This window comes from Pleuronectes platessa, chromosome 3 (genome assembly GCF_947347685.1).
Source record: "Pleuronectes platessa chromosome 3, fPlePla1.1, whole genome shotgun sequence".
NCBI classification, from domain to species: Eukaryota; Metazoa; Chordata; class Actinopteri; order Pleuronectiformes; family Pleuronectidae; genus Pleuronectes; species Pleuronectes platessa.
In genome coordinates this window covers 4,574,205-4,600,460 of record NC_070628.1, presented here as the reverse complement: position 1 = coordinate 4,600,460, position 26,256 = coordinate 4,574,205, and the positions used below count along the sequence as shown (strand labels likewise).

The window sequence follows — 26,256 nt, the reverse complement described above, 5'->3', positions numbered from 1 at the left end:
TTAAAGCAATGTTCAATATACTGAGCCTATTTAATTCATTGTATACAAAGATGGACACTTCCCTAAAGTGAAGCCAAAGGAGCTTGATTGCCCCCTGCTGGCTGGCTGCAGTAAAGGTCACCCGCTAACATGCCTTCTCCATGTTAGCAGGTGAGACATGGGCCAAATTTAAAGCTCAAAATACACATAAAATAATAGTTTCTGTGTCTTTTAAGCCAGTTATATGATTGTCGGCCATGTTTGGTTTTAATATTTTTTTCAAATGACATAAACGGGTTAAAACGTGATGATTGACAGCTGAGACTGACTCGTGATTGGTCGAACAATTCAGGACTTTGATTTCGCGGCTCCACCCCCCGATCGCTACTCTGCAGACTCTGGCTCCAAATTACGTCTTCACTTCTTTTTTTCTTTTTTTTATTTCTGGATAAGTGAGAGAAAGTGGAAAGTCTGTCGTCCATCTTCATAAACAAACTATGATTTATACCAATAAGAGAAAAGACAAAGACTTCATCAGTTTTGATGATCTTTGTATGAATGTAACACAACACACAACCATCCCAGAGAGAGCCAGGGATGTTAATTCAGTTCTTTGTGTATCCCTCTGGATTCGTTTCCTCTTTTAACTTTCCTCCCTACAAAGCATTCTGTTGTGTCCCGGTTCAGAGCAACTCATTCGTGAAATACCTCATGACCTGAGACACATGACTGCACACAAACACACACAAGTTCTGTTCCTGCAACTGTCTTTGTGTAATTGTGTGAGGCGACAACAGAGTAACGTGACGAGACAAGAATAAACGTTGCTCTGCCCGGAGCCACCGAGTGTTTCAACTTTAAAAAGTGTCTCCAGCAGAAACCGGATTCCACATGCACATGAACCCACTCTGGATTCTTAAGGTCACTCGTCTCACTTGGGGATGAACCACATGAGAAGCCGGTTCTCCCTCTACCCACACACTGCTCATCACACTCACCGCAGTCAGTAATCATATTTCAGATGTCATTATCCATAGAGAAGGAGCACGATACAGCAATTACAGGTCTGACCACAGATGATATGAAGTTTGAGAGATCCACAAACAGTAGAGGAAAGTTCTGAAATGTTTGTTTTTTTTCCATCAATAAAAGAAACGCATCTCCACAGACTAATAATTAAAGGATTTTCCCTTCTTACAAAACCTGAAATTTTGCACAGCAACTTAAAACAAGTGGTGTAAATCTATCGGCCTCCAGATCCTGATCAGGGATTTCTTCTTTAATGTTGCGAGATCAAACATATTTGTTGATTTCTCAAAGAATTATGTGGGAATCGTGACGGGACATATTATATAGAATATAAATGTGGTTTCATAATTTGTCCTGAGGGCCATTCTAGGTCGGATCATATCACAAAGTCAGTTTGAATACTGATGTCTGAGGATCACAACCCACAGGACAAGGAAAACAGATCGGTTCACATCTGGAGGAAATAAAATCTGAATACTGAGAAGCCCCGGAAAGAAACTTAAAGTAAAGAGAAAGAAAGACATGAGATAAGTTGTGTGTTTGTATGCCGCGCACACTATAGACTCACACAGAGACTTGCTGAGTCATTTCAATGAAATAACAACATGGTTTCTGTGAGCTTTGAAACATGGAGAAGTGTTTCTGTTCTCCAGACAAGTTTCTGATAAACATGATATAAAACAACATGATTCACATGAATGAAATTATTTACTTTATATTATTTATTATTTATTGGTTGCTCGCTAACTGGGAAACTGGGGCACTGGGTCATTTCACGTGAATTCCTTCTTTGTTATGAAATAATTTTCCATTTGTAATAATTGCTTTATACTTAAGTATAAACATTCATTCAAAAGAAATGTGTCCACGCCCTACTCTTCTTTTAACAGCCACAAGCAACAGGAATCAGCAGAACTAGTGGAGTCTGAAGCATGTGGACACTTGGATTAATCATGTGGATTTACATGTGCTGAGCTCCCAGGTAACTCAGCTGTGACCTAAATATCCAAGTCACAATAGAGAGTCCTGAGTTATCACTTCTGTTTCAGGTCCACGGCTCAGTCGGGGCTTCTTATCTGAGTGTTCCCAGGAGGGCAAGGCCTTTCTACTGGGGAATCTGTCAGGGAGGAGTGTGGGTGTGTGTGTGTGTGTGTGTGTGTGGTTAAGTGTGTGTGGGAGTGTGTGTGGCTTCACTGCCACGACTAAATTTACACAGCTGCTCGACACCAGTCAGCACATTGAGCTCACACACACACGTTCGGGTCCCTGTCAGATACTACGTCCACTTCATTCAGTCCCAAGAGGCAAAACTTTAATTAGAACCAAACCTCATTTTTATGTTTTTGGTGTTAAAGCTATTAAACGAAGGATGTGTTTAAAGTCGTGTGTATTTTGAGGCAGTGACCAAACAGGCAACTGCTCTGAAAAATACAAAATGTCTCACACACGTTCACGCATCTAACCCTAACCCTCCACAGGCACCACAGAGACGTCCATTCATTACTAACAGCCCAACCAGAACCTGACCTCTGACCCTAAACAGGAGCAATTCATAACTTACCCAAACCTTAAGTAAACTTTCACAACTAAAGTCTAACCCCGACCGAAACCTAATTCTTAACCCTGAAACAGAGCTTGAGAAGTGGGTCAGAAAGTTAAGGGACCGGCCCACGATTCCCCAAGATGTCCTGACTCCTGAAGATAAACCCACACATAGATATCTTCACACAGACACACACTCAAACTGAGACATCTGTGCTCCACCCTCCCTCCTCTATCACCCGGCTGTGAAACCCTCCCTGTGAGACCCTGGTGAGTGTTTTCTGTTTTCACGATTACAAGGAAGGACCTTCCCGTAAAACACTGGCCCAGCTGTTACCCCCCCCCCCCCGGTCTCTCGCTTCCTGACTGAAAGCTCCAGGTAGAGACGGACGGTTCAGTCGACTGGTCTGAACTTGTCTTTCAGGTTAAACCTCAGGAATTTATTTGCACATGCAAACTACGAGGAACTGTATTTTCAACCCTACTTAGTTTTGCATTATGCAAATAAAAAGTCCACAGGGATGGGAAAATGAAAAATAAAAGTAAAACTAATCAAGAACTAGAGAGAAGTCGATCTTATCTATCAAACGTACAAGGAAGTTCTATCTTTTATCACATAAACACATGGTTACGACATTTGCACTTTGAACTGTTGTTTAAAGTTATTTTATCAATATTCTGCATTTCGAGAATTAAGTTGGAGTGTCTGTCGAGGAATATGTATATGAACTTGATTGTTCTTCAGAATCTGTTTTAGTAACAAGGACCTTCTCTCTTTTTTTGTGTGATAATGAGTTTCATGTCAGTTCAGGAGGAACCGAAACAACTCGACAGATGGAACTCTGGCAGATCAGAGGTTTTTATTCTTAAACTGATCCTCATGTGTTCACACCCTCCTCCTGCCACCAGCTTATCAGGGGTGTTAATTTTCCATGACTCAGCCAACTGAGTTTAGAGATGAGAGCTCTGTGACTCACATGTAAATCCTACAACTAGGAGAAGTAGAATACTGGTGTATCTCTGCTGAGCTCTGTGACCACTACAAGACTTCATTAACATTTCATTAATAAATTCAGGCCTAATTTCTCTGGTAAATATTAAATGTCAACTATCAGAAATTCAGGCCAAATTTCAACTTTATTTGTAATTATAGGCCTGCTCACAAAGTTGTTAACTAAACACCTAAGGCTGCATATTGAATGTTGTTGGTGGTGTTGATTAAACCTGATTAGTTTACATTTGTCTTTTCCTCTGAGTCCAGTAAGAAAAACACTCGACAATTACATGTTGAAGTTTAGCAAAACTGTTTTCAGACACTTAAAAGCAGCTAAATGAAATCCACTTCCTGAATTTAGATACAAACATTAACAGTCTAAGAAAGTCGCCTTTTGAGGCATGAGAAGATAGAAAAAGCACATCACACAGGTCACTTGTGTACGGAGATATTTATTAGAAAAAAAAAATAAGCAAAGCATTTTACAAAACCAAACACCTGCAATAACAGACTGAGCTACTTGAGATATGATCAGGTCTTATCCAGCTTTAAATAACAAAAGCCACGATCAGCGAGCGGAAGATAAACCTATGTACACAAAGAAAAAAAAAAGAAACGCGTCGATAGTTTGACATCAAGAGTTTGGCTCGAGGCCCCTTTCTGGACTTGAAGCTGTTAAGAAGAAGGTCAGTAAACAGGGTGAGGCTGGGTTTTAAAAGGAGTGGGTAACATGGAGTCATTTTATTGAAGGTAAGAATTTGGAGGTCTGGCAACTGGTGTGAGGAGTGTGAAGGAATCTGTCAAGTCTACAACACTACTGTGAGCTCGGACTCACGCCTTTGCATCAAGTCTACAAAGACAGACACGTACTCCGCCGGGTGGTGGCACAGGAGTACGTGTGGGGATCGAACAGGGGACTGAGAGACGAGCATGTACAGATGCTTCACCAGACGACCCCCCCCAGCCCCCTGCTCTAGTCTCATCTCAACTTCCACAGGCTCTATACGTCTCATTCAGCCGCATGTTTCATACTTCCTCTCTCAAGTGCCGTTTTTCTTTAATCTCTTAAGATAATATATTGATGTACAATACTGCTTGTTACAGCACGTGGGCACTGGAGCAGAAACAGGACTCCGCCACAGAGAGGCTGGACCACAGCCTCTCATTTAGCAGCCGAGAGGCTCTTGTTGCGGCGCTTGCGAACTTCCTCCATCAGATCCTTGAGATACTGAATCTCACGGCTTATGGATTCCGCCTTCTCCTCCAACTCTTGGTTCCTCTTCTCCAGCTCATCACACTCGTTGGACAACAGGTCATTCTCGACCCGCTTCTTCTGCCGGTAGCGAGTGGCTGCCGTCTTGTTCTGCTCCATCTTCTTCAGTTTCTTCTCAACCACCTTGGGAGCGCCGGACACTGACTTGACCTTGGCGGCCTTGGCCGAAGGGGAGGAGGCGGCGATAGGCTCTGGTTTGGTGTAGGGCTTTGTCCTGGAGGAACCAGCTGTAGAAGAGAGGGTGGGAGAAGGAGAGGGGAGACGAGGCGGTGAGCCGGCAAGGGAGTCGATTCCAGAGTCAACGTCACAGTCGTTGGACGGCTCAGGGATAGAGACGAGGGCCGGCTCTTCTTTGTTGGCAACAATCAACAATAAGGGACCAGGGATTGGGAGGGAGATCACAATGGGGCTGGTGGCCCCAATGCTTCCACTAGGATCCTGGAAGATGGCGGCGGTGACAGTTGTGGCTACTTCGTCCAGCATGTCAACTTCACTTAGCTCGAATGTGAATGCTGGAGAGGCCGGAGGCGGCGAGGGAGCTGGAGAGGGAGGCTCAGACTTCAAAACAACAACCTGAGCCACCTCTATCTTCTCAGCCTCAGCTTCCACAGGAGACGGGAGCTCCAGAGGGAGGGCAGGGATATCGGGCAACGACAGACCAAGCACCAGGCTCTCAGGAGAGGTAGGGACGGCTGAGTCGAAGGACTGGAGCTCCAGATCCATCTGGGAGTCAAGAGAGGCCAGAAGATCCTCAGGAGAACTGGGAGAATCATCAGGTGAGCAGGCGCCAATGAGGGAATCCAGGTCAAAATCACTCAGGTCGATTTTCTCGGTCATCCATTCCATGCCTTCAAAGGAGTCATCTGTGGACAAAGATACATTTCCATTTAATCAGAGACCTCAAGCTAAAATCAGTTTCTACCAACACCTGTCTCATGTTTCTAGATGACAACAGTGTTTACCAAGACACACGCCTCACAAACAGGTCTTTAAGGAATGTAACTCAATTAATGCCACCTGCTGCTTATAAACCGAACAAAGAAGGTTTTTAATATGTACTTATGGTCTGGAGGCAGTTCATAAGCAGAACCTCTCGTCCTTCAAATATCACCAATGATCAGTGAGTCACTCTCACCTTTGCCACAGTCTGCGCTGATGTGGGTGTCGAGCAGGCCGCCGGCACTCAGCCAGGGGAGGGAGTCTACTCCGGCCTTGGTTCCCAGGAATGAGGAGGGAGGAGGGGAGGGGGGTGGAGAGGACGACAATGTCTGATAGGGAGACAGGGAGGATGCGTAGGAGGAGAAAGAGAGGGGGGGCGAGGCTGGAGCCTTCCCCTCTAGAGAAGAGGAGGGAGAAAGAGCTTCTTCTTCATCCTGGTCCAGAAGAGGCCCCATGTGGTCAGCCGCCAGAAACGAGGGTTCTGTGCACAAGGAAATCCTTCGTTAAGTATCAGACTCTAAAAAGTACGCAATTATTAAACTTCACCATCAAAACCCCGCCTCAGAGAATATCCATTACCCCAAAGTTAATTTAAAAAAGGTCGGTTTAACACGTGTGCGTGACACCAACCTAAGTACAGGGCCCCCACGTCCTCCAAGGCCAACTGCGAGAGTGTCATGGCTGCTGCTGGTCAGTGTTAAACGTGAATGGGTGATTAAAAACAAAGGAGAGTCCGGTGGTTCGGTACTGCTGTCGACGGCAGCAAAGCTGAGGGTGGTTTCCGAAAGAGACCTGGGTAGAGGACACAGAGATGCACATGACGTTAGGAGGAGAACACAAAAGAAAAACACTCAGTGGGATTTAAGAGGTTAAAGGTGTGTGGAGGCACTTTGAGCTGAATGGGCACAAACCAGCTTTAGTCTTTATTTTATCGCAGACAATTACGGCTCCTTCTGGATTTACACTCCTTTTTTGCATTTCACATCTTTTGGCTCTAGTCGTAGTTCTGGGCTAAAAACTGTGATGGGTCTTTTCTTTCCAGTAAAACTCTTTCCCCGTTTTTTTTAATCTGAACACACTCCTTTTATAAATGTGTGTTCTCCTGACTAGGGGCCTAAATACTTTTTGTACATTTCTTTACTTTAAACCAAATGGTAACCGTAACAGCTGTTTTATAAAGTTTTATTCAATGTTTTTGTCATGTGACAGACCAGATGCCTTTATTTTACAAGTTTTAATAAGTAAAGGTGCAGTTTAATATTACATATAATGATTAATAACAATCAGCACGAGGGGATGTGGGTCAACCACGGCTGTTCTTCCTGCTACTACTAAAAATCTCCCCCATGACGTCAACCGTCGTGCAAACAATGACACTTCCTCGTACGTGTCCGCTGACGTCACGGCAGCTGACAAGTCTCTGGAAAGGGGAGTGGTTAATTTGAGCCTTTCCGCTTCACAGGAAACGCCCCGCCCGCCACCGGGGCACAACATTGCCTAATTTGGGCATGTTTCGGTCAGAAGCCCCGCCCCCTCCGGGTGAGGACATCCGCCATTTTCACAACACAGCGCGCGCCATTTTGGCCGCGCCACGTTGTCAGGAGTTCTCAAACACACCAAACACAATTTAACGTGGGAAAAAACGCGTGAACTGATAATTGGCTACCGAAGCCTGCGTGAATTTTAAATAATCTTGCGTTGACGTGTTTGAATGTGACCGGAAGCAGCGGAGATCAAACACTTAGAGAAGAGGAGGCGGAGGAGCGGCTCGGGTCTATCCTCAGGTGACACTGAAACCAGACACCAACACAAAGATCCACATTCCCCCCCCGGATCAGCTGTCGGTCCCCCCGCTGGAACTCCCAGGAAACCGCCCCCTCCCATGAGTCCGTGCGGGTCTCCACATACTGGACAACTTCACCCCCGCTTCCCGGGAGATTAAAGACTTTAAAACAGTTAAAAAGTACTTACGCCATTTTGCCAGAAAAGGCCAATGCAATTCGCCGCTGCACTGCCGGGTTGATGCCGCTGCACAAGTAGCCGCTGCACGCCGTCAATGAGCCATAGCAGCGAGGGGAGAGAGAGTCCGTGGAGAGGAGTGAGAAAGCGGGGAGAACAGGAGTCAGGCACCGGGGGAGGAGACGAGGAGGAGGTGCAGGTCAGGACATAAACAACCAGCGTGGACAACCAGGACACTGTCAGCGCGGGGAGGAGGTCACCCGGAACTATATAGAGCGACGCACCGCTAACAGTGTTCCTCCGCAAAGGTGCGATCACTCCGCAGGATGCTGGGTTGTGATTGGCTGGACTCGTGCGGCTAACGTACTTGATAATATAGTTCCTCTTTGTACACGTCGAATATAGGTCACGGACAAAATGTAAACACAAAGCTGGTGATGGGTTTTTACATCACAGACGAAATTATTAAATATCAAAATATCATATGTTTAGACACATCATCTTTCATTCAGTCCCTATTATACTAGATTAAATGTATATATTATAACATTTAGTATGTGTATATGTCTCAATATAGAGTACAAACATTGGAATGTAACTCTTAAACTTACATTTTATAAACTCTCAATATTCTAATTTTTAAGACGTTGTTTAAACAGAGAGGAAGTTTCAGACACATCATCTTTCATTAGGCCCCTGTGTGTTTTTAAGTTGGTTTATTACATCACATGTTGTTGTAATAACTTCCTCCATTGTATGAAGTTATTTATGAACAAACTTCAGTAGGAACATATAATCATATCTGTTCATTCTACCATCACATATGTCGACGGGCTTTTTCCTTCCTTTGGTTGGTTCCTTCACTATAAGTTGTTTTTCTATATTAGTTGTTGTGTCATCACATCAGCAGCAGTCCACCTCTTGCTCAGACCTAATAAAAAGCTCTCCTCTGAATTCACTGCAGCTGCTGGATAAACCGAATGAACCCTGCTGGAGTTCAGAGCTCAGTGCTTGGCGCCCTCTAGTGGGTGCAATCACTCAAGATTCTTTTATGAATATCTGAGCATCATGAAGAGCAAATAAAGAAAACAAGAGGCGCTCAGTTCAGAGGGTTTACTCTGGAATCAAAGTTAACTACAAGGAAGAAAACTGTAAAAAGGTGGGTTATGAAGTTTAGAGAATGTATTAAAACAAACAGACAATATACTTACTGAACAAGTCCTTGATTTGCATGAGCTCTCCCAGTTCATCATCGAGCACGTCTGCCAGTCGGTGAATTTTATTTGCAAATTTGACTCAGTCATTCTTCACCCTGTTCATCTCTTCTTTGGGTGAAGTAGCGTCTAGATGCACGTGAGTATACGTCTCTGAGGCCTCGATGCTGGCTCCTCGTGTGGCAGGAACATCCTTAGACTCAACTGCTCTTTAGAATGTTCTCTAAAGTCAACTCAATGTCCTGCCTATTAAGTGTGAATGTCCGACTTCAAATCTCTACTTATGATGTACAATGAGACAATGTGACACGGGTCAGATTAATTGGAATTTGGACAAAAAAAACAAAGATTTGATCATTTCCTTTTTTCGTTCTGCCCTACACAACTTTTCATTATGGCAACAGCAAAAAGTATCTAATCCTCATTGTGACGTCAAGTACAGAAGCAAATATTCAAATTAGTCAATTAAATTATTAAGAGCTCTCTAGAAAGAGTCTTGTGAGTCGTGGTTTAACTCTTGTAAAGTCGCCCTTTTTGAAAAACCTTGTTGCAAGTAAATTTATTTCGACTACAGCCTGAATGAAAGAGAAAACTTTAGATTTCAGTTCAGACAGAATCAAATGAATCAGGACTGGAGGGGAAACCATAACAACAGACATGGAGAATAATCAGAATATCTGTCTCTTGAATTATGGAGAAGGTGTTGAAATAATTCTGTGAACTTCTAATGTATCGGTCTCTTTCTACAGAAATCTACTTTTTCATTTTAGACATGTGAAAACAAAAGGTGACGAAATGAGATGATGAATGACCCATTATGAGATATTTCATCATTATGTTTATTAGGCATAAACTCTTGAAAAATGGTCACAATAGATCCTTTTGACTAACCAACAACGATAACTAGAGCCTGTCCAAAACCATCCATTGGCCAGTATGCACCGATATGAAAACTGCATTCTATAGAATAAATAATGCAGAAATTATGTGTAATCATGTTTACAGTTTATTTTCTTAAATCCCGTTCAATTTCTATCGTAAATGTGTTTGTCTTTTTATTTATACTAAAGTTAATGGTTGACATTAAAATATTAAGCCACAATTACCTTTCTTTTTTTCATGGGTTATGAATTAGAGCACATTATATTCAATGCTGGTAAATCAAATGTTCCCCGTGTGTGAAGTCCAAACACCAACAGGGAATAAAAGCCTTTCTCCTCATGGTTTCCTTCTTTCTTTATGAGACGGGAAGTCGATCCAACTTCCAGATCATAGCCTGGTCCAGGGAATCTACTCTGATCCACAAAATGCAGCCCAGACGTCTCTTCTCATGCTGCAGTGTCTCTGTGTTTGTTTCATTTCTTCTGCTTGACAGGCGCACCAAAGTATTCCTTCTGGAACTGCTGGAACTCCTTCTCCGTGAACACCGACTCGACTGGCTTGGGCTTCTTGGCCGGTCGCTCCGGGTGATCTCTAGACTGTCTCCCTGTGTTGTGATTCAGGATCTAAGTGGGAAGAGGAACAATTGTCAAACTCATTTGATTGGACAAGTGAAGAGAAGCAGACGCAAATATAACGTAAAGGAAACATCATCAAATAATATAGAAAAATCGTGTTCCAAACAAGCCCTACAGATTTGTGAAGTAAAGTGAAGAATGTCTCTCTTACATTTATACTTAAAAGCAAAGAATTGTAGTTGTCTATTAAGTTATCGGTGGACAAGTGTTTGCTAAAAGGTGGAGACTGCAGGATTTCCCTCCACGGTATAGCAACATCTCAACCTTACTCTGTAAAGTGCCTAATGTATGATATCATTTTACACAACATATATAATAGTGATCTAGACTGAGTGTTGATGCCAGTGGAGCAGGACCGAGGCCGCTCTTACCTTCAAAGTGTCTGAATCTGTGGTTTTGCTGACTGTTCCCAAAAAGTACTTGAGGTTTGCCTGCATGTGGCTCTTCCCTTGCTTCTTCCTGAACTCCTCTGTAACAAACAATGGAGGGGACGAGGCAAACATAATTAGAAAGATGGTGCAACAACTGTTAAAGCACATTAACTATGAATATTGTGATTTAACTGAAACTCGTCTACACACTAAAGATACTGAAAAGGTGCTGGTGCTGGTGCAGGACTACGAGCAGACGCACCCACTGCGGACTTGATCCTCTTGTTTTTGACCGTGGCTTTGCTCTTGCCGTGGCCCTGGCGGCCCTGCAGCAGCTTGACCTGCTTGGTGACTCCCTGCCGCTTGGTGCTCACCAGGTCCATCACGGTGGCTGAGCTGGGGGTCGGCTGCTGCTTCCTCTTCTTCTTCTTCCCTTTATTGACGTCTGGCAATGAGCACAGGACACAGAGAGAGAGAGACAGAGAAGTGAAACCAGGTCAAATAGTCCTGCAAAAACACTGCGTTTGACTCTAAAATGCAATAAGTACTGATGACTACAGCATTATAGATATACGTTTTAGCTGTGATAAACTGTGTGCAATCTGTTCTTTATTCCTTTCTTAAATCTATGCACCACACATCGTTGTATTTATACAAAACAAGGACAATAAATGCTCTCTGTTCTGTTCTCTATGACGTGAGGTCACTGGCCAATGATTCGAACCACTTGAAATTAAGTTTTGATATTCATTTCTCGTTTAAACTTCAAAATGTTAGATTTTAAGTTCTGTTTTTCATCGTCTGCATTAAACACTTGATTAATTGTTCCTGTGGATGAATGTCAATGATATTCGAGAGAGAGGTTTGACCCGATGAAGCTACATTAGCATCAGCATCATGAATGAGAGCAAACTCCCACACGATGCTAGCCCTCATTAGCTACCGAGCTAACAGGCCGCGCTGACCTTTGATATCGTGGCTGAGCAGCTCCAGTCCTCTCCGCAGCAGAGACGCGGACATCCTGAGGAAACCGAGTCAACACAACGAGTCAACACAACACAAGAGACAACTTGAGACAGCCGAGCAGCGACACGTGAGTCCGTCAACATCCGCAGAGACACTTCGGTGTGCACCGGTCAAAACCTGCCGGGTAGGAAACAGCCGAACCGTATGTTCCTACCTAATAACAACAACACTACTTCTACTATACTTCTACTACTACAACTAATACAACTAAATAAATAAGAAAGATGAAATTATTTATAGAGCACTTTTCAACACAAAGTACAAGGTGCTAATCCTGGTTATTATAGCTGCTCTTCAATACTTTTGAATCCTTATTACTATAGCCCAACACTAGGTACTATTACTACTACTACTATTACTACTACTACTACTACTATAAATAATAGTAATAAGACGAAGAAGACGAAGAAGAAGAAGAAGAAGAAGAAGAAGAAGAACAACAACAACAACAATAATAATAATAGTAATAATACACAATCAAGCGCAATTACAACTTTACATTAGGCTGATAGTGAGTGTCAATATACTTCTAAACATTATAGTCACATTATAATGTTATTTTATTGTGATTACTATACTACCTCTACTACTATAGTTATCATTATTATTATTATCACTAATATTTCATTAATGTTACATTTGCACCTTCGTTACGCCTAAGTGAATCGTTACCAAGTAATCACATTACTGTAACGACTCATCACTCACTTCCAGCTGCTGCAGGGGCGTGTACTTGTTGCTCTCCCTCTCTCTCTCTCTCTCTCTCTCTCTCTCTCCCTCTCCCCACCTCCCTCTCTCTCTCTGACCTTTGGCCCAGGGTTCTCTGTAGAACCTGTATAAACTGGGAGACCTGTCAGTGTCTGCCTCTGCTCTATCGCCATGGCGCGTCAGGCACTGGTCACCAGTAAGTGGCTGGCGGAGGCTGTGGGCGCTCAGGGGAAAGTGCGCATCTTGGACGCGTCCTGGTATTTGCCGAAGCTGCGGCGCAGCGCCCGCAGCGAGTTCGAGAGGAGGCACATCGCGGGCGCTTCTTTCTTTGACATCGACCAGTGCTGCGACAGAACCTCTCCTCTGGACCACATGCTGCCGCCAGAGAAGCTCTTCGCAGACTACGTGGGGAACCTGGGGATAGAGAACGACACGCACGTCGTGGTGTACGACGCCAGCGAGTTCGGCGCGTTCTCTGCGCCCCGCGTGTGGTGGATGTTCCGGGTGTTCGGGCACCGCGCGGTGTCGCTTCTCAACGGGGGCCTCAGGAACTGGGAGCTGGACGGCCGACCCGTCAGTGGCAAGTACCGGAGACCGGAACCCAGCGAGTTCAAGGCCTCTCTGAACCGGACCTGGGTCAAGACCTACGAGGACATGCTGGAGAACCTGGACACCAAGGAGTTCCAGGTGGTAGATGCCAGGCCACTGGGCCGGTTCCGAGGACTGGACCCTGAGCCCAGAGACAGTGAGTGGTCCGCCAGGGAGTCTGTGTAACCTGAACCATCTCCAGTTAATTAAACCAGTATGTAATCAAACTAATCACAGTGAGAAATAACACAACTTCAGTCCTGTTTGATCAGGAGCTGCATCCTGAAAACATCCTTTGATCTTATAAGTAAAACCATCAAAAGCTGAATCAGATCAGAACGAGTTTCCTGACTTGTCTCTGCTCAATGGACATTTTTAAACAACATTGGACAATTCAGGTCTATTTCTGGATCCTGTCATGATTTGATTAATACAATTAATTATCCCTCAAATGAGTCCCTTGTGTGATGACAGTATACAACAACATGCTCTCCCAAAAGTTTTCTACAACAAGTTATATGAACCAGACTTGATTGAATCCAGGTCTATTGATTGCACTGATCAAGTTACACATGTTGACTGATTAAGACACTGTTCATTCATTGGTCAGATAAGTAGAAGTGATACTGTACAGGAGCAGGATATCACCATAACACAAAGACAATCACATTATCTCAATTTACTGGGTAGAAGTAGGGATTGTTGGATATTTGGGCTTTAAAATGACCTAAATGATGAATAAACAACATATTAATAATAAACTATAAATCACACCAGAGAATCAAATCACTCATTGGACCAGTGACGCTATTCAAACAGCAGCTTCTCTTTCAGAACACTTGGTTATTAAATGATAATCTATTATAACTCACTGGAGGCTTTCATTCTGAAAAGGGAAAAACAATATTTTGATTTTAACTCTGCCGTTTCTTTCTATGATAATATTTTTTTTTCTCTAATACTTTTAACGACGTTTGCCACCACCACTCAGATTCAAGTTATCAACATTTGACTTCACGACCTATTAGACGATCATTAACTTTATTCAGCACAACAGTATACCTGAGAAATCAATGACAGCGATTGGCTTCAGAAGTAAAACTCTAAAGAGTGAGGTGAAATATATGTATTACTTCTAAAAAGATTAATAAGAGCAAATTACGAGTTCCATAATGAAAAAATAGCCAACTTTGCCTTTAAGCATCTCAAAGCTTCTACAGTGAAATCCTCTGGAAGCCTCTACTCGATGACTTCCTTGTATGTGGCCGTCCTGCAGAGTTTATTCAGGGCAAACACTGAATCACTCAACAACACAAATACACAGTGAGCAAACAGGACCCACACAGTTTATCTACTGATCTACAGTCACTGACCCATGAACTACATATAACACACACTGGCACACCGGGTCCAGGCTCACTGGAGGACAGTAGCAGGGAATGAGTGGTTGTCTACACAGACAGATGAGGACAGTCTGTGTGCAGTGATAAGCAGGACGTGCCTTATCTACATCTTCGCACACACACACACACGTAAATGTACTGCCACTCACACTATAGATACACACACAATAATACCCAGTGCAGTGATGTGTTGGTTCAGTGCCTGTCTGCAGGTGAAACTCCACAAATCAGTATCAGCAGTGAACTTTGAATGCAGCTGTTTTCAATGCAGTGCTTGTGAGGCTACTGCTGCCATGTTGTTTGGTCAAATCAAAGTAATAATTCCAGAGCGTATATATATCTACTGCTCATATCCCTGTGGGCTTTTTCCAAAGTATGATCCTCACAATTACGCCCTTGCATCAAACCTCAATATGTTTTGGTACCAAATACATTATTATCACGGTATAAATCCTAAAACAAGGTATAAGTACACACTTCAGATTCAGAATCTCTAACTCTTCTCTCTCTCTCTCTCGTTGATTGACAGACACGGAGCCCGGCCACATCCCCGGCTCTATCTGCGTGCCTTTCAACTCCTTCCTGTCCACGTCGGGTCACTTCCTGCCCAAGGAGCAGCTCCAGACTGTGTTCGGCCGGGCGGGAATCGACCTCGCTCGCCCTCTTTGCATCCTGTGCGGCTCGGGCGTGACCGCGTGTCACGTGGCGCTTGCGGCCCACGAGTGTGGGAACCCGGAGGCGTCGGTGTACGACGGCGGCTGGTCGGAGTGGTACACCCGCGCTGCGCCCGAGCACGTCATATCCGAAGGACGAGGGAAGCACTTGTGATTGGCTGAGAAGTACAGGTCGTGTGGTGGGTTGGAGACTGGGATCAGACTGGGACTGACTGACAAGAGATGAAGGAGGATGTTCTTTGATTGCTGGCGGGGGGGGGAAGTGTTTAAAGGAATAGTTTTACAATGTGGGAAACACTTGTTGTCTGATCTTAACCAAGGTTGGATTAAAAGATTGATTCCTCTCCTAACTTGCTTTATACTGTATGAAGCTACAACTAGCAGCTTGTTAGCTTAGCTTAGCACAAAGACAGTTGGCCTGGGTCTGTCCAAAGAAGCTAAACTCCACCCACCAGCACATCAGAGGGAGATTTGACACCTGCATCGTCGGGCCTGGACCTTTGTGGTCTCAGTCCGGATCAAACTGAGTCAGGGTTCAGTTCTTTTGCAGCGTGAAAACACTTTTTGGGATAAACGATGGAACAAAGACGTGAAGCTTGATTCAGACCTCCCGAGTTTAAAATTATAATTTACTCACATAAATGTGAAATCCTTGAGCTCACAGATGAACGTTGATAAAGTGTTGGTATCAAAATCCTCTGTTTGAGTTCCCAACATGTGAAACAATTTCTTCAACAGTGAAACATATATATATATATAAATACATTAAGTACATAAATATACAATAGATGATTCAGCTGAAGAGACAGTAATTTGTGACCAATGAACTTTTTATAAATTTTGAAAAGATTTGTTTACAGCTACAATGCTTGTGTCTAATAAAACACTTTGAATCACAACGAGTCCATATTAATATATTTGTGTATGTGTTTATTTGTTTAGACTCAAGGTTTGAAGGTTATTCATCACATCTAACATACAGATAGATTGTCAAGTAACAATTATAAGACACTATTACCAAATATTGTTTTTTCTTTGGGAATTCTCTGAATTTCTTTGTCATTCCAAGGTTTCACTTGTGGTTATAAGAGAAAATTAAAGCTGGTAACTCATTGTGATTATAATTGTCCTCGGTTGACTTCAAAATTGAAAAGGGGGTTAAATTTTAGTTTTAAAGATTCTGAACTGTACAATTTGTCATGAAAACCTGCTAAAGCCCACGTGAGATGGAAAAACAAGAATCATAGGTAATAATAGAATAATAGAAATACGCACCACACACTTTTAGCTCCAAAAGTAATTGTCCTGTGACACAACTACTCAAACATCTCCCCCGGCATTGACCATGATACAAAACATCAACTAAGACCAGTTGAAATTAGGAGAAGTGAGAATATCCGGTTCCTCTTTAATAGGAGAACTTTGCTAAGGGCCTTTTGTAAAGGTTACAACCTTCCATTTCCTTTCATGGAAGCCGGACAAGCAGCACGAGGAAGAGGCGACCTGGTCCTTTATCTCGACTCTTCCAGTCAGAGGGAGTCGCCGTCTTATCCTGGTCGTTACTGGTGAGTGTGTCGATCCGACAAAGAAATGATTTCTCTTATCTTGCTAAGAACATGGAGTCTAAAGGCAGAGTTCTGTCCCTGTGAGCAACCTCGTCCAAAAAGTCCTAAATTCTTACTTCTTAAATCATCTGTAAAAATAAAACACGGAATCTGATATAGTCGTACTAGCAAAAAAGTTAAAAGTCAAATATTGGACAATTGTGACATGTACTTAAACACTGTATTAATATATTTTTCTATTTTATTGTTACAATGTGAATAAATGTCTGATTCTCAACAGAACGCTTTTCATGATGAGTTCACACATTCTCCACTTGAGGGCAGCAGAGCACTAGAACAGTTTTTCACTACAGTTCATGTTACAGCTACAGCCTGAACTCATCTAGTTCAACACGTGCCCTTACTTTTATTTGTTATCTTGTGTGCATTACTTAATCTAATAAGAATTCATGTGCGTCTCTAATGACTTCAGATGCACGCAGTCAACTTGATGCACAGAATGTTCTATTTTCACCTTGAAGAGTCACATGATAAAATTTGTTCTGCTCTTATATGAAAACACAGGTTTGTCATCAGCGGGAATTATTTGTTGGACAAACTCGTCTTCTCGAGGTTATTGTGTGTTAAAGTTTGTTGATTGTGTGGGAACAAATCATCTTGTGCGATTAAAGAGAAAATCCCTCGTTGGGAGTTTTAGGTTCTTTTCACCATCTCACAATGTTGAAGAAAGTGAAACAGATTCCTGGATCCAGCCCCTTGATCCAAAATCCGCCCCACAACTGAAAGGGTTCTTCCTTGGATCCGGCCCCAGCACTTCTGAAAATATGATGGAAATTAGTTTGTTAACGAACACAGACAAAATCATAACTCCAATAGGAATCCTTTAAGTTTCAGATCGAAGGGATTTTCGAGTTGACAGTTTTGGGTTTTGTTTTTCTACATTTAGGGGAATTTCCTCGGCACCTAAATTAGGAGAACACACACTTCTGTCACTTCTAAAAACATGTGATTGTGACACGGCCTCTTGGAAAGTATCACATGTCGAACGGGGTTTCCAGGTCCTTGATTCACATCTATTGAAACATGGATAACGTGTCACCCAGATGCGGCATCACACCTCGTTCACAGAAACCACACTCAACCACTCTTTTCCTGTAAGTCATTTCATATCAGCTCAGATCCTCAGAGAAGAACGTAGCTTTTTCAGCACACCCGCCATGGACAGGACTTCTCGACCGCTGTGTGTGTGTTAGTCTGACAGAACCGGCCGAGTTCTCGCAGGACGGGTAGGTTCTTCTATGAGTGAACTGTAATTGAGCCAGTCTGTGGGAGGAAGTGAGGCTTTAGCAGAAGTGATTGTGAAGTTTTTACAGGACGATAGAATCGAGTGTGGTTGGTTTATGTGATGAAGAAAGATTAGAACGGATCGAAATGTGTATATACTGTGTGTGTGTGTGTGTGTGTGTACGTGTACGTGTGCGTGTGCGTGTGTGTGGTTGTCTGTCAGCGATAGTGACCTTTAAAACATTGAATCTTTCTGTGATAAGATCCACAAATGAAAATGTTTTTCTCTAGATCTTGCATTTTCAAAGAAACCCCCCCAAAAAGAAGAGTTTACTGGATCTGACTGGAAATGTAATGGCTTCTTTTTCTTGTCTCATAGAAATCTGTATCCGCAATATTTTGGCTTCATTTTCTGAAACAGGAGGAATCCATGTTTATATCTATATATTGAAACTAGCATCTCAGCTGTCACTGTGGCATTCTGAATGAACAGACCTAAAATGACAGAAGGCAACTATGAGAAAGTAGCTTGACATGTACTTTGACTTTTTAGTTTGGTCCATGTCCCGACAACCAACTTTGAGGAGGTGGGACTTGTGACCTATACTGCATCCAACCACCAGGGGGTGATCCAGATATTTGGCTTCAGTTTTGGGGTGCTGTCATGTCGTCCATCTTTATGTATACAGTCCATTAGAGGCTGGGACTTTAGAAACCTTTGCACCAGTTTCATCGAGAACGTGAAGCATGAGGAGAGTTTTTTTTTCTTGTTACAACATTAGCTTACTGGGAAGAGAAAAGGATGAGGAAGTGGTTTGTGTGTGTGTGTGTGTGTGTGTGTGTGTGTGTGTGCTTTTTGGTGCGTGTGTAGTTTTTGTGGTTCGATTTCCTTGCTTGTCTCTATGAAATGGAGCGAAAAGAGAGAGAAAGTGAGTAGAGAGCAGGTTGGGGGAAGTCCAAATGTCAGAAGAAGATAAAAAGGTAAATGAAACTTGTTATGGTTTTGAAAAAAGTCGTCTATCGAGCACAGCACTTCTTGAATTGAGATTAGAAAGAGTTGAAACCCCCCCAGTGATCTGCTGGCTGTGCTCATATCCAGGATACTGCAGCTTCATGTCTGGATAGTGGGAGGAAGTGGATATATATATATATATATATATATATATATATATATATATATATAAAGAGTATTATAAATCATTATATATATATATATTGAGCTCTTCAGAGGATCTATTCAGTTGAGAACTTGAAAAGGGAACTTGGTTGTCTTCCTGGTAACTGACACGTTCGCTCGTTTCCAATAAAACACGCTAATGGAAATGTTCACTTGATGGTGTGTGACATCCCCTCAAAGATAAGGTAAATTAATCTGTAATCTGAGACCTGTCGTTTTAAGAATAGTAAGTCTAGTACGCAGGAAGTGCATCATGAAACATTTGGGTTCTCAGAAAAAAACGTTGACCTTCATCCTTTGTTAAACCCACAATAACAGGGGAGAAAACCTGTGGCTTCCCCTGTGCATGAAAACGGAAAAACACAAAAATATGTTTAAATGTTGTTTGCACAAAAAGTTAGGTTTTATAGAAATGTATTCTTACTAATATGTTACACACAGACACACACGCACACACACACACACACACACACACACACACACACACAGACATACACACTATTATGAACGCACTGTGACTATACTAACCCTAACTTATCCTTTAAATACCCTAAAAACAAAGAATAACCATTTTAGTTTGTATGTAGGACTTTAAAAAGTATTAATAGACAAATATGCACGACACAAAATGTAAATACACCTTTACTCACAGGTTAATGGAGGGTAAAAGAAGAAACTGCTCTGAAATGGGAACATACGTGACCACAGTGCGACAAACTCACCTCTGAGTTTGGGGGGGGGGGGGGGCGAAAGAGCTAGATTCACATATAGAGTCATCGTGATTATTGTTTCTCAGAAGTGACCTGCAGCGAGTGTGACCATTATTTCCACATCCTCTTTGACACTTGCCTGACGTTCTCTTCCAGGGAGTCAGGTGGAATGAAGCCAGCACCGTGAAGCAGCGTCATCGACAGGTGAGGCAGTTAAAGTCTTTTAGTGCAAACGACGGACTACAGATGTAGAGCTTGGATTAGTTTTGTACTTTCACATCTTTCACAATACAAGAGTAAACCTCCATGTGTGAAGAATAACAAACATCTCACCTCTCAGCGAGTGGTGCTTGATGTGGTGACAGGGGTGAAACTAACTACTGAAGCTTTTTCAATACTAAAATCTGAAATCTACTTTTAAAATACAAATCAAAGGGGATCTAAGTGCTGCTGTACAGGACTCTGGATCCCAGCTATAGGGGGGGGGGGGGGGGGGGGGGGGGGGGGGCTGGAAATGAATTAAATCAAACTTAAAAGATAAAAAAAAAATCCAAAGTGTTGATCCTGAAACTTGAAGTTTGACTAAATATAGAATTATATTTATAATTCATAAGAAATGTGGAACATTCAAACAGGTGTTTGTCAGCCATGGAGCCAGACTGAGGGCAGATGTTAAACATGTCTATTTCTGCTTTCTTACCGTGGGCGTCACGGGTATCTATATCTTGACGTCTTTGTGGTCGGGGGTTATTTCAGAACGTTATCAGCAGGTTACAGGTATAAAATATGACATGTAATCCCTCTCTCACTCGTCCTCGGTTGCATCTGCTTCATCTGCACAGAATGAGAAGGAGGAACCAGTGAGCTGCAGGCCGGAGCAATCCCACACAACAATCCCCGGAGGTTTTAGATCTCCCAGAAAAAACACCCCTCATGATTGATGACACAACAAATGGAGAGAAATAAGAAAATAGCTCTGCTGGTTCTTCTCGCTGTGCTTCAAGTCCTCAGCGTCAGGACGGAGGATTGTCCCAAACAGCCGGATCAAAGTAAGTGATTTAATGATTTTATGAAAATATCTTTCTGTAAAAAATCTCACATGACAGATTTGGCATTTCACTATTTCCCCACAGATCTCACCTGCCACACTGACTACAACCATTCCATCACTTGTGTGTGGAACAGTGCGTATGAGCACAGGGAGGCTCTGTGCACACTTCACGCCAAAAGGTTAACTGATAATGCAAGGTAAGGACCGAAACCACAAAGATATCATATATGTTCTCAAGTAATACAGCATGCAGTGAAGTGACCTGAGAGTTTTTTCTCTTTTTTATTAGTGGTGCATACAACGCTTCCTGTAACCTGGAGCCCGCTCATGTGTCCGGACCGGCACTGAGGAAGAGCACCTTGGACTTTAAAACAAACTACACGGTAAGTTTGAAATTCTAGATCCTGTTAAATATCTGTGCAACTCAAATATGAGACAAATGTTCCTGTATTTTTCATTTGCTTCAAACCTGTCTAACGTGCAGGGACACAGCATCTATACATTTAAACACCTCTACTGTGTTCGAGAGGTGATTTTGTGAGTGTCAAAGTTCAGCCAAGTTAAAAGCCGACTCCCCCCCTAGTCCAGTCCATACTGCCAATGCCTCACATTTGCATAATCATGTCAAGTTTGTTATGACACAGAACAAAGTCAGGGAAAGTGATGTGTTTTCTAAATTGGAGCATGTTTCAAGTGATAACACAAACCCCGATCAGAGCGGAACGTGTCTCCTTCAAAGCTCTTATTCAGGAGAGAAACTGTCCAGCAGCTCAGATTCATTTACATGTTTTTCATATTGTATTAACATTAATTTTTTTAATGTTTCTCAGTTCCAGGCCTTTCACATCCTGTCCATAAACCTGGAGTGTGCCCCTGCAAAGCAGATTTTGACCATCTCCTTCAAGCCAAGCTGCCACAGTGAGTGTGATGAGTGAGTGTCTGTGCCTTACCTTGTGATCCATGGTGACCAACAAATCATTTGTGTGATTCCGCAGTCAAGCTGCATCCTCCAGGTGAACCGGGAATCAACGGCACCACCGCTTCCTGGATCTCTGAAGTGGAGAAGCACAAAAGAATCCAAGTTTACACTGGCCAGCTGCAGTGGAAAAGATGGGATCAGTCATGGAGTGTGTGTATACATTGTGCTTGTTTTAATACAGTGTGCGTGTGTGTGTGTGTGTGGTAAAACTAAGTTTTTGGAGATCTTGAGAGTGATCTTGGATGATTTATTACAGTGGCTCTGAAGGTCAAAACCAAACCACATTTAACGATGTTACAAAATTAAATGAAAAAAAATAAATTAAATTAAATTAAAATTAAAAGGGAGAGGCGGTAGACTAGTGGCAGAAACTTGGACTATGGGCAGAAAAGGTCTCTGGTTCATCTCTGGTTCGACTCCACGGAGAAACAACAAAAAGACGAACCTGGATTGATCTGTCCAAAAATCCAAGAGGATTCTCCCTAGCCCTCTCTAGTGCCCCTGAGCAAGGCACCTTACTCCCCTAACATCTGTTCCCCAGGCGCCGCACATGGCTGCTCACTGCTCTGTGTTTCCTGTACCAGATGGGTTAAAAAGCAGAGGTTAAATTTCCCTAAAATTGCATGAGTGTGCCTCTGCATGTCTGTGCATGTGTTTGGGACAAATAAATGCATCTTAATCTTAATCTTGTCCTAAAATGTTGTATAATGTTTTGGGATGTTTTCTTGTGTTTTCCAAAATGTTATTTTCTAAAGTGTTGTGTTGTGTGAACTGTTGTGGACTTTTGACCCTCAGGGCCTCTCTAATACTTACACATGATCTGTAGAAAACCCAAACATCAGTGGACGGACAGACGTGTTGAACTTCCCCCTGTTTGTTTTTCTTCTTCACCAGGATCCCTCTGTGCAGACTAAGCAGACAAAAAGCAAAAGCTGTGGGTTGAACTGCACGGCACAGCTGGACGATGAGTTGCTCACACTCGGAGAGAAGCACGAGGCACGTGTTCGAGTGAAGCCTGATAAAACCATGTCACTGTGGAGTGAATGGAGCCCTACTGCATCATGGGTGTCCCCTGTGGGAATCACAAGACCACCATCACAACTAATATCAAGTAAATGTTCAATGTCAAGTATAACCAAAATAAATTGGTTAATTCAACCTAATTTCCGAGATAAATTTAGCATTTGGAGATTTGTTTCATGTCAAGAATTCCAGGGAAGGAAACCAGCTGGACGAACTTTACATGAATAAAGAAAAACCGTAGATTCTCTTATACGACATGTCAAATAAGCTTATTCTCTTTTTGTATGCACACAACCCAGCTTTGTCACACAGTGTGCCGACCTCTGAGCTAATGAGAATCCCTGTGTTCGTCAGGTTTAACTGGAGGCATATTGGCCGTGATCATCGGGGGTGCAGCGCTGGCCTCGATTCTGGCCGTCATCCTCTTTAGGACTGAAAAAGCCTCTTGGTGAGCAGACACCACCACACAGAGAAGACTTATGTCCTATACGTGCATTGAATTCTGTGTTTTCTGACAGCTACCTTGTCATCCTGTACTTCAGGGTTTACGAGAAGATGAGAGGTCCAGACCCTGGAAAGTCCTTCCTTAAAGATGTCAATTTCCAGGTGAGCATATTCAATTCTTTCAATCTTAGTGCTCATCGCTTGATTTAGTTTGTTCCAGTGTATTCTAAATAAAGAAACACTAGATTCTGGTGTGAAAAGGAACATTAAAGTATTCCTTTTCACATATTTGGGCAACAGAACAACCAGCGTGACTCTAACGTGTTATTAAAATAGCTTATTTACCCATTTATCAAATGCAGGAAATGAGTTGTGTTCATAGGGAGTTGCGTCCAACTACCATACACATGTTAGTCCAATGTCACCTCTTCAGCAAGTCAGTAATAGCTCTGTCTGTCATTGGCTGTTGGGGCAGTTAGCGTTCGGTGGTTTCCACAGATAACTGGCTGATAACCGCCTGCTGGAAAATGTAAAAAATGTTAAACAGTGAAAGGTGTGAACCAGCTGCACAGCTCTCTGCAGGTTGGTCACCACCAGCAAACGCTTTCTGACAAATCCACAGTATCGTTTTAATGATGGAAAAATCTCAACACATATTAAAGAAGGCAGAGAACCAAACTAACAGATGTGCTTATGTGGGATGTGAAACCAGACAGAAAAAAATAATCATCAGACAAAACATACGTGGCATTTACAGAATCAAGAAAAACAGGAAGAAGATAGAAAACCTCATGAGCCACCTATAGTTCTCCTTTTACAGTTGATTTTTGCATGTTTATAACCTTCTAAATTGTTTTTGTTATGCATATTGTTAATCACCTGGATGACTCCTCCCACCTTCTCTCTTCCAGAACTGGTTGAGCCCTCACCTGGCAAACGAGTCCTTTCTCTCCTCCAGGAAAGTGGAGGATATCTCCTCTGTGGAGGTGGTCTCCTCCGTGGCTGCTGCCACACTCTGCAGCAAAGAGGTGGCCCTGCTGGCGAAGATGAGAAGTGAGAGCCTCTGCCAGTTGACCAGCTCCATATTTCTGAACCCCAGTTACTCCCACCTCTGTCCACCTCCACCTTTCCCCCTGCCCTCTGCCTGTGATGCACCTCACAGTCTGGGTGACGGCAAAAATGCAGAACAGGTTAGAGAGGAGGAAAGAATGAAAGAACTGGAGATGCTGCTGCTGCTTTCCAAAGGCAACAGCAGCAGTGAGCCACTGCCAGTCGTTTCTGACTATGAGAAGGTTGAGAAGCTCCAGGTGGAAGGCTTGAGGCTCCAGAGACTAGACTCAGGGATGTGCAGTGGTGAAGAGGTCAGTCAAGAGAGTCTGGAGGCCGATAACATCAATGCCAATAAGAGTCATGACAAAGCACCGGAGGAGAATAAGGGAGGAATCGGACCAGTCGATTTTCAGAAACTGTTTGGAGTCAGTGGAAGCGCTTTTGGCAAAGGGTCAATTCAGGTTTGTTCCGACTACGAGCAAGTGCAGAGGCTGCAGCCGGAGAGCCCGGAGCTCCCCAGCCAGGATTCAGGGGTTAGCAGCGGGGGCGAGGAGCGGGCGAGCCACGATGAGAGCCTAGAAGACGAAGACAAGTCCAGCGAATCCACACACTTCCTGTTTCCTCCACCTCTCGCCTCAAGTGCTCTGCCACGTTCAGGGATTTCTTTCCCACAACAGTTCTCTGGTTTGAGTCCAAGTCCAAGTCTCAGACCCTCCGGTGACGGATACATGCCAGCGAAACAGGAACCGTGTTGAAAATAAACTGAAAACTTTTCATCCATCAACATGAAACGTGAAGCACTCGATGACAGCTGGAGACGTTTAGCTCGTGCAAGTGCTCGATAGTTCGGCCGATTGCAGAAATCAAACGTTTGACTGTCACAGATGAAGAACGTAGCAGGAAACTTTCCAGTCACACTTTCTACTCTGTGTTCTTCTAACAACTGATTCGGATGTTTGTGCTCTTCAGCTAATTTCAGATTAGATTACCCAGAGTTCAGTGCAGGTGTGAAAGCAACACCTCTCACAAAATATCATAGATTTATGAAGTGAGCGATATCCTTCAATGTAGGGATGACGCTCTTTTTGAAAAATGAAACAAGCTTATTTCCAGTTTATTTGATACTCTTTTAATGTGTTTGTATAAGCTTCTGAAAAATGTCTATTTTATTGTAGTATAACTTTATGTGAATGGGTTTTTATGATATCATGAGAGTCTGAATGATAATTTAAACAGCCGATATCTTTCATGGATATATATATATCAGTGACTGATTTACCTCATATGCATTAAAGCTGTGTATGTTATTTAAAATGGTTGTATTTGTGTTTTATTTTTATATATATATATTTATAATAAAGGATATGATTAAAAAGTAAAGCATCAAGCCTCAATTGGATTTATTTACCATAGGGGTCAGAAAACAACATCCTAGGAATCATTGCCAATACATTTAAAGACACACACACACACAGACTGAGTAAAATCCATAGGTTGGGCGCTGCACATTATATATACAATTTTAGGTAGCTCTAGAAAACATACCAAATTAATTATATGGCTGGATCAAGGCCATGAAGTCAGTGCATTCACTGCTTTTTAAGAATTTAAGACCTGCAGAGCCTCTCGGCCTCAGAGGGTTTTTCTCTCGGTGCAGCTGACTCACGTCATGGCCCCGTTGGGATTTCTTGTTTACATGGAAGGTGAAATGAACTCTGGGTAACGGGTTGGGTATCTTACTGGGCGAACACAACTTC

General features: G+C 42.9%; 4 protein-coding genes across 9 annotated transcripts; 2 read left to right on the top strand and 2 right to left on the bottom strand.

Annotated features, from left to right (window-relative positions):
• Positions 1-3,978: 3,978 nt before the first annotated feature.
• On the bottom strand, positions 3,979-7,983 carry atf4a (activating transcription factor 4a). The gene is made up of 4 exons (XM_053417648.1): positions 7,728-7,983; positions 6,387-6,548; positions 5,953-6,237; positions 3,979-5,680 (listed from the first exon to the last, which is right to left on the bottom strand). Exons 2-4 carry the CDS (start codon positions 6,433-6,435, stop codon positions 4,707-4,709), a joined length of 1,308 nt encoding a protein of 435 aa, XP_053273623.1. The 5' UTR covers positions 6,436-6,548; positions 7,728-7,983; the 3' UTR covers positions 3,979-4,706.
• A 1,761-nt stretch (positions 7,984-9,744) lies between these two features.
• Positions 9,745-11,954, bottom strand: rps19bp1 (ribosomal protein S19 binding protein 1). Its single transcript, XM_053417649.1, has 4 exons — positions 11,783-11,954; positions 11,080-11,262; positions 10,818-10,915; positions 9,745-10,434 (listed from the first exon to the last, which is right to left on the bottom strand). Exons 1-4 carry the CDS (start codon positions 11,835-11,837, stop codon positions 10,285-10,287), a joined length of 486 nt encoding a protein of 161 aa, XP_053273624.1. The 5' UTR covers positions 11,838-11,954; the 3' UTR covers positions 9,745-10,284.
• Positions 11,955-12,623: 669 nt separating this feature from the next.
• LOC128431667 (3-mercaptopyruvate sulfurtransferase-like) lies at positions 12,624-16,115 on the top strand. The gene is made up of 2 exons (XM_053417647.1): positions 12,624-13,296; positions 15,072-16,115. Exons 1-2 carry the CDS (start codon positions 12,723-12,725, stop codon positions 15,368-15,370), a joined length of 873 nt encoding a protein of 290 aa, XP_053273622.1. The 5' UTR covers positions 12,624-12,722; the 3' UTR covers positions 15,371-16,115.
• Positions 16,116-16,626: 511 nt separating this feature from the next.
• LOC128431601 (interleukin-2 receptor subunit beta) lies at positions 16,627-25,879 on the top strand. Of its 6 annotated transcripts, none has more exons than XM_053417646.1 (11): positions 16,627-16,781; positions 20,109-20,156; positions 20,795-21,001; positions 21,086-21,200; positions 21,293-21,386; positions 21,834-21,921; positions 21,999-22,132; positions 22,877-23,093; positions 23,360-23,453; positions 23,548-23,611; positions 24,361-25,879. In XM_053417646.1, exons 3-11 carry the CDS (start codon positions 20,893-20,895, stop codon positions 25,252-25,254), a joined length of 1,809 nt encoding a protein of 602 aa, XP_053273621.1. In that variant the 5' UTR covers positions 16,627-16,781; positions 20,109-20,156; positions 20,795-20,892; the 3' UTR covers positions 25,255-25,879. The 6 variants fall into 6 exon arrangements, with proteins under 6 accessions (XP_053273621.1, XP_053273616.1, XP_053273620.1 ...); XM_053417641.1 differs by having other exon boundaries at positions 23,524-23,611; XM_053417644.1 differs by lacking the exon at positions 16,627-16,781 and adding an exon at positions 17,661-17,935 and having other exon boundaries at positions 23,524-23,611.
• The last annotated feature ends 377 nt before the right edge of the window (positions 25,880-26,256 follow it).

Excerpts from the sequence above, each read along its gene's own strand:
- LOC128431667 (XM_053417647.1), top strand. The coding sequence starts at position 12,723 with ATGGCGCGTCAGGCACTGGTCACCAGTAAGTGGCTGGCGGAGGCTGTG. Across the intron at positions 13,297-15,071 it reads GGACCCTGAGCCCAGAGACA|ACACGGAGCCCGGCCACATC; the intron begins GTGAGTGGTCCG and ends GTTGATTGACAG.
- rps19bp1 (XM_053417649.1), bottom strand. The coding sequence starts at position 11,837 with ATGTCCGCGTCTCTGCTGCGGAGAGGACTGGAGCTGCTCAGCCACGAT. Across the intron at positions 11,263-11,782 it reads GCTCAGCCACGATATCAAAG|ACGTCAATAAAGGGAAGAAG; the intron begins GTCAGCGCGGCC and ends GCTCATTGCCAG. Across the intron at positions 10,916-11,079 it reads GAGGATCAAGTCCGCAGTGG|AGGAGTTCAGGAAGAAGCAA; the intron begins GTGCGTCTGCTC and ends TGTTTGTTACAG.
- atf4a (XM_053417648.1), bottom strand. The coding sequence starts at position 6,435 with ATGACACTCTCGCAGTTGGCCTTGGAGGACGTGGGGGCCCTGTACTTA. Across the intron at positions 6,238-6,386 it reads CGTGGGGGCCCTGTACTTAG|AACCCTCGTTTCTGGCGGCT; the intron begins GTTGGTGTCACG and ends CCTTGTGCACAG. Across the intron at positions 5,681-5,952 it reads CAGCGCAGACTGTGGCAAAG|ATGACTCCTTTGAAGGCATG; the intron begins GTGAGAGTGACT and ends CTTTGTCCACAG.
- LOC128431601 (XM_053417641.1), top strand. The coding sequence starts at position 20,893 with ATGACACAACAAATGGAGAGAAATAAGAAAATAGCTCTGCTGGTTCTT. Across the intron at positions 21,002-21,085 it reads TCCCAAACAGCCGGATCAAA|ATCTCACCTGCCACACTGAC; the intron begins GTAAGTGATTTA and ends ATTTCCCCACAG. Across the intron at positions 23,612-24,360 it reads TTAAAGATGTCAATTTCCAG|AACTGGTTGAGCCCTCACCT; the intron begins GTGAGCATATTC and ends TCTCTCTTCCAG.